The 7,023-nt window shown below is 37.5% G+C and overlaps 1 protein-coding gene across 1 annotated transcript; it reads left to right on the top strand.

The window, feature by feature from the left end:
- The first annotated feature begins 623 nt into the window (after positions 1–623).
- zmpste24 (zinc metallopeptidase, STE24 homolog) lies at positions 624–5,791 on the top strand. Its single transcript, XM_085257631.1, has 9 exons — positions 624–1,000; positions 2,070–2,216; positions 2,311–2,514; positions 2,816–2,968; positions 3,126–3,267; positions 3,497–3,672; positions 3,941–4,045; positions 4,159–4,302; positions 4,389–5,791. The coding sequence occupies exons 1-9, from the start codon at positions 893–895 to the stop codon at positions 4,611–4,613; spliced, it is 1,404 nt and encodes a 467-aa protein (XP_085113757.1). The 5' UTR covers positions 624–892; the 3' UTR covers positions 4,614–5,791.
- The last annotated feature ends 1,232 nt before the right edge of the window (positions 5,792–7,023 follow it).

Genomic DNA, 7,023 nt, shown 5'->3' with positions numbered 1-7,023 from the left:
GATTCTGTGCACGGGAAGGGTTGGGGGCAGCTGTGTGGTTTTAGTATTTAAAATTTTACATGTCTAAAGTGTTTTTAATTAAAGGTAAATTATTAGTTATTTAAATCCATATTTATATAGATATGAAAAGCCACATTAATATATACTTTATATGTGTGCGTACTTTGTACTGAATAAAATGGGTGTGGTACAGGATCCGACACGTTTCCTGTTGTGTTGAAGTAAAAACCGTTATTTTATCGGTGGTGATTGCATGTAAATAATCAAAATGAACCGAGAAGAGGAATTAAGTAGCAAAAGTCAACATTTCCTGCGCTGCCACGTCTGTTTAGCTATCATGCTCATGGGATAAATGGGGCCGCTACCGCCAGCAATAAACGTGTAGTTCTAGTGCTTTAAAAAAAAAAAGTAATACTCTAAAACCATAAATTATGCTTTATTAGGAGTTTAAATAGTGTGAATATACATTTGCATTCGTAGTTGCATTTTACACGAATATTTGTGTAGAATATTTATTAATGGGGGTTGAAATAAAGGTGTTTTCTCGAAATACAAAAATTTGAACTCTTTAGTGAGTCAGTCAAATTAAGAAAATCCACTGCGGAACCAAGTTATAGAAGACGTTCCTTTGGGTGCCGAATTCGTTGATACGCATAACCAACGGGCTCGGTAGTTGAGATGAATGGAATGATGTTAGTTGTAAAAGCCTAGACTTTTCTTAGGAATGAAAACTGGATGCAAAGATCTAAACTTTAGTCTGTATCTGTTTATTTGACGGAGGGGCATAGTTCCCATAATTCACGGTTAAAGAGCTGTCTGTGAGTGTGTGTGTAGAGCGGAAGCTAATTAGCTGCTAGCCTGCTTAGCTAACTGCTAGATTAACAGAGCAAAGATGGTTGAAACTATGTTTGACCTGCCGGTGGAAAAGCAGATATTTTACGCTGTCCTAGGGTTTTCATGGACAGTATACCTTTGGGAGGCATATCTTTCTTACAGACAGGTGAGTCAATTGTTTACCAGATTAAATCCCTTTGCTTTATAATAAAAGCAGAGCGTAAATCAACGAACCGCTGACAGTGGTTAAAACGTTTGATTTTAATCTCCCGTGAACTCACTATGAGCTGTGTCTTTCATAAAGTCTGCATTTAATATAGGATATTCTGACAGTTGAATATGTGATGCGACCAAGGGGTCCGTTTAGCAGGGTTAGACTTTTATTGCTATTCAGTATTCTAGGTATTTAGTTTCAAAACACAACAGCGTAAGATTTCTTAATACGAAACCACAAAGCTATGAGTCCATAATCAGCTTGCTGGAAATGTTTACTGGTCTATTTCACGCCCAGACACGTGGATGTGAAATATGAAGCTATTTGAATCCTATTAAAACATTTTTTTATTCACTTCAGTTAAGCCACATTGAAAAGTATCTCACGACAGTGTTGGGATGGGTGTAGTTCCTCTAGGAACAGGAACTGATGTAGCAAATAATACAGAGAACGTCTTTAACCGAGAACATTATCACGTAGTCTTGATATGCTAGTACACACATGGAAAGAGTGCAGAGAGCAAGTTTTATGAGAATATGGACAAGGATTCACACGATTATCAAACACAATTGGCCTTCCTGTAAATCATTAGATTCATGGCAGTAGGCAATGTTTACTTGTTCTGTGAAATTTCTTTAGTTCAAATTTAGTGATTAAGAGCTAAAAGACTTCAAAGTAGATTTTGGTATCCCTAGTATAAAAACCCCCCACACAAATTATTGGCCTCACCCACCAGCTCAAAGGTCGAATTGTTGCAATATCGTTCACACGATTGTATAGTATTGACTCAACAAGTTAAAAAGTTGCTCTTTGAAACACATATTTAAAGGAAAACATCAAATTGGATTAGTATTGATTATGTTATGTGATACTTGTCAAGTTTTGAGTTTAACACTTGAAAAATGCACATCTGAAATACGTAACTTGGACAGTTACACTGACCGCATTGGATCCCTACATCAGTACCTTGATGATTTTCACTGTTAATGTAACTTTATGCGCACGTCTTCCTACACTGCAGAGGAGGATATATAGAACAACAACCCATGTACCGCAGGAGCTGGGCAAGATCATGGATTCTGAAACATTTGAGAAGTCACGTCTTTACCAGCTGGATAAAAGCAACTTCAGCTTTTGGTCTGGACTCTATTCTGAGACCGAGGGGACGGTAAGATCATTTAACTAAAAGACACTGTTGTTTTAGCCTAGTAACTCATTCTGTATGCCACACATTTAAAATATTGTGCTCAAAACGGTTTCAGCTGATTCTGCTACTGGGTGGAATACCATTTCTGTGGGCTGTCGCTGGTTCTGTGACTGCTCGCTTTGGATTTGGTCCAGAATACGAGATCACCCAGTCCCTCGTGTTTCTGACGCTTGCTACCCTGTTCAGTGCTATAACTGGACTCCCCTGGAGTTTGTACAACACTTTCGTCATTGAGGAGAAGCACGGCTTTAATCAGCAGGTACACTGGCTGGAATGCACTCACTGTTTGTTGCTGAGACTAACTTGAGTTTGATTGGATTGAAGTTACCACAGTTGATGTTGTGTCTTTGTTGTTTAATGTCAAAAACACAAACGATTTAAAATGTAATAAGAACTTTGATGGACTGAAGTTTTTGACTGTGAAATTTTGTCTGTTTAAACCCAAAATGAATTCAAAGACCGGAGAATCTGTGAAGAAGTAAAAAGAAATCAGAACTCTAACACACTGTATTAATCTCCTGTTTACTCTGTTCTCTTTTAATGTCTGCTCTTCCTCTCAGACGTTGGGGTTTTTCCTCAAAGATGCCGTGAAGAAGTTTGCTGTCACTCAGTGCATCCTGCTTCCTGTGACCTCCCTGCTGCTGTACATCATAAAGATCGGCGGAGACTACTTCTTCATTTATGCTTGGCTCTTTACCCTGGTCGTTTCTCTGGTTAGTGGCGCATTCGCCTTGCTCTGTGAAAACGTTGAAAATGCATCACTGTGTAATAAGAAAATGGGTTTCTTGTCAGATAACTAGTGAGAAACTCAAAAGAAGTACATAGTTGATACTACACCTGTAATACATCCTGTCATCTCTGTCTTCTAAGGTACTTGTAACCATCTATGCTGATTACATTGCTCCCCTGTTTGACAAATTCACACCATTGCCAGATGGAGAGTTAAAGACAGATATCGAAGCCATGGCCAAGAGCATAAGCTTCCCCCTCACCAAAATTTACGTAGTTGAAGGTATGTCTTGAATGTGTCTTTTTAGTTATCATTCCCACTGTCACAGAGTGCTTGCTCATTGTGGGTCGTTTGTTGGGGATTTCTCTCTGTTGTTCTAGAGTCTTTTCCTTACATTATCAAGCCCCTTATTATTACATTGCAATCATTAGTATGTTGTTTTTTTTGTTTTTTTTTTACATTGTGGAGCGATGGTTGGTTGGAGATCCATGAATTTTTGTCTTGTTTCCAGGTTCTAAACGTTCTTCACACAGCAATGCATACTTCTACGGGTTCTTCAAGAACAAACGCATTGTGCTGTTTGACACACTGCTGGAGGATTACTCGCCGCTCAACAAGGCTGGAGAGTCACAGCCTGAGCAGCCAGAGAGTGATGAGACATCCAGCGAGTCTAAAGCCAAGCCCAAGGTTGCGAAGAATTTCACTTGATTCATAAAAACACTTTTAAAGACAGAGTATTCTTACTTGTCTTGAAACACACTTTGGTTGATTTTTGCTTGATAACAACTGGTCTGAGAGCTTGAAAGATATATATCTTTTTTGTCATTAAGCTCTGTTTTGCTTTTAAAATCCTTTAATAAAGGATTGGGAAAAGCCCAAAGTATTAAATGTATTAATGTTTAGGCTTGATGTTGTTGGAAATTTTAGGTGACTGATTTTGAATCTTCTGTCACAGAACAAAAAACAAGGATGCAACAACCCAGAGATCCTTGCTGTTTTGGGTCATGAGCTTGGCCATTGGAAGCTTGGTCATACCGTCAAGAATATCGTCATTAGTCAGGTGATTTCTCCCAGATGGATGTCTTTTTGTTTTATCCCAAAGCATATAAAAGCCTGATTAGATCATACTACAGACATTCAGAGATTGAACTGAATCTATTTTTATCTCTTCAGATGAATTCCTTCCTGTGCTTCTCCTTATTTGCTGTTCTGATTGGACGTAAGGAGCTGTTTGTAGCTTTTGGCTTCGATGACAGCCAGCCCACATTAATAGGCTTGATGATTATCTTCCAGTTCATCTTTTCTCCTTACAACGAGGTATGTGTGAGATCATGAAAGTTTGAATAATTAAACCCTGTTGTTTTGAGATGTTTAAATATTTCTCTTCTTCCTCGCTTTTGTAGGTTCTGTCTTTCTGTCTGACGGTCCTGAGTCGCAGGTTTGAGTTCCAGGCAGATGCTTTTGCTCGCGGCATGGGCAAAGCCTCAGAGCTTTACTCGGCTCTCATCAAGCTGAACAAAGACAACCTGGGCTTCCCTGTTGCTGATTGGTTGTTTTCCATGTGGCACTATTCCCACCCTCCTCTCCTTGAGCGCCTCAGAGCACTGGGCAACACCAAGCAAGACTGACGGGGCAGGAAGGGGGAGCGGCGACCGCTGCCTCCTCCGAAGGGCCTCCGCAGACCGCTCCTGGCCCTGTGATGCACCCTGGTCTTTTTCCTTCCCTTCTGCCCCCCATTAGCAAATTTTATCTTATTTTATCCTTTTCTTCACTTGCCATACTTTGTTTTGTTTTTTTTTTCTTTGAAAGTTAGTTTTAAACAAAACCAAAACATATCAGCACAAGGCAACCATAAAAAAAATCTAAGCCTGTACTGTTCTTTTTCTTTTATTCAGAAAAACCATTTACACACTTGCTGTGTGTGATAGATCTGGACAACGTGTAAAGAAAAAAGCAATTGTCAGAGCACATATCAGATTTCTCAGATTGCACTCATAGATTTGTTTTTAGAAATCCTTTTATTTTTGTACAATTTATTCAGTACATCATTCTTTTTCCCTTCTAAGTATGAAGCTCAAATGAAATTGACAAGTTATTTGGCTGTTAAATGTTAAGTTGTTTTTTTTTTTATTTATATTAATTTAAGATGATTAGTCATACAGTATATTTACTCATTACAATGCTTTTTACAGATGCACGGGCCAGATTGATTTGTACAGCAAGTGCAACATTTATTGTCAAGTTCAAGTGAATATTCATGAGTCTACTAATCAATTCAGTGCTTTTTTTAATTTTTATTTAAAGAGAAACTCTGTAGATTCTTTGTCACAGTGACAAAATACGAGTGCCTCCAATTCTCCTCTTTGTACCCATAATGATCACCTAGTGAACAGAGCGGTGCGAAATGTTTCGTTTGAACATTACATTAGACGTGTTATTTTTGTTTTGTTTTTTACATGCAATGAGGGGCTGCTGTTTTAATTTTCTTAAGCACCTGCTTGTCATGTAGGGTCCAACCATACCTGTACATATGTAACTTTGGTGATTAGAGTAATGATATATGGAGTGAATTGTTGAAAAAAAAATGTTGAATGTGATTTGAATTTTTAAGTTCGTGTAGAGTTTCATAGTTTTTGTTTGGTTTTTCTCTTTGTTTCATGCCAGCGATACCTGGTAAGCAAAGTATTTATAGGGGACTTATGGGAGGGAGATGGCAAGATTTCACCACGTGAGCCAGAGTTTGGTTTGCTCAGAGAGGGGGTGTATGCTTTCTTTGCAGTGTTGAATAAAATATTCTAAGCATTTATCTTATTTGGGGTGCTTGTTTTACTTAGAAAAAATTTTGCGAAAATCACACAAAAGATAAGATTTACATCCAGTGATGACTTTGGAATATATTTTTAATTTTACATATATGTGTGTGTGTGTGTGTGTGTGTGTGTGTGTGTGTGTGTGTGTGTGTATATATATATATACACACACACACACAAAATGCTCACTGGACACTTAATTAGGCACAGCCTGGTTGGACCCCTTTTATACCTTCAAAACTGCCTTAATTCATATAGATATATTCTCTGTATGAATTGAGGCATTTTACACCATATCTGTAATGCATAGATTCAACAAAATGCTGGAAACATTCCTGAGATTTTGATAATTATATAATGGCATCACACAGTTCCTGGGCATCCATGAAGCAAATCTCTTGTTCCACCACATCCCAAATATGCTTTATTGGATTGAGACCTGGAGACTCGAGGTCATGTGAGTACAGAGATGTTCTGATCTTTGGCTAGAAGGATGCCAAGAAAATATCCCCTGCACCACCAACACCAGAACCATTAATGCAAGGCAAGACAGATCCATGCTTTCATGCTGTTTTAAAAATTCTGACCCTAACATGAATATGACAGCAAAAGGTAAGTCTTATCAGATCAGGGGAAATTTTTTTTCTTTTTTTTTCCAATTTTGGTGAGCTTCTGAGATTTGTAGCTTCAGTTTCCTTAGCTAACAGGAGTGGCACCTCATGTGATTTTCTGCTGCTGTAGCCCATCTGGTTCATGGTTTGGCATGTACATTCATGTATTTGAATTACTGTTGCCTTCCTACAATCTCTGTAAACTCTAGAGATGGTTGTGTGGGAAATTCCCAATGGATCAGCAGATTTTGAAGTACTTATAAAAACCATGCTATGGTCAAAGTTAATTAAATACCCTTTCTTCCCCATCCTGATGCTCAGCTTAAAAATAAATTGATGTTTTATAAACTTATTTCTTTAGATAAAAAATTACTGTGTACTAAAATATCAATTTAAAAAAAACCCAATTCACAAGTTATTTAATTAAGCTATGTAAAAAAGTAGAAATAACCATTGTTATTGTTGATTTTGTTTTTTTGTTTAAAAAACATTTTAAACCCCTTTTTGTTCACTAGCTGTGAATGTATATAGTATTTAAATTAATTAAAAAATGAATTAAAAAAATCACACATCGTGTTGCGTTATTGGTATGTAGCATAACAAAAATTATAAGGTCA

The sequence above is a fragment of the Mchenga conophoros genome, linkage group LG19 (assembly GCF_057382185.1).
Source record: "Mchenga conophoros isolate Kocher_MC1m ecotype Shallow Benthic linkage group LG19, M_conophoros_male_GT1.1, whole genome shotgun sequence".
Classification (NCBI taxonomy): domain Eukaryota; kingdom Metazoa; phylum Chordata; class Actinopteri; order Cichliformes; family Cichlidae; genus Mchenga; species Mchenga conophoros.
Note: the sequence above shows the minus strand (reverse complement) of the source record. Positions and strands in the feature narration are given on the sequence as shown.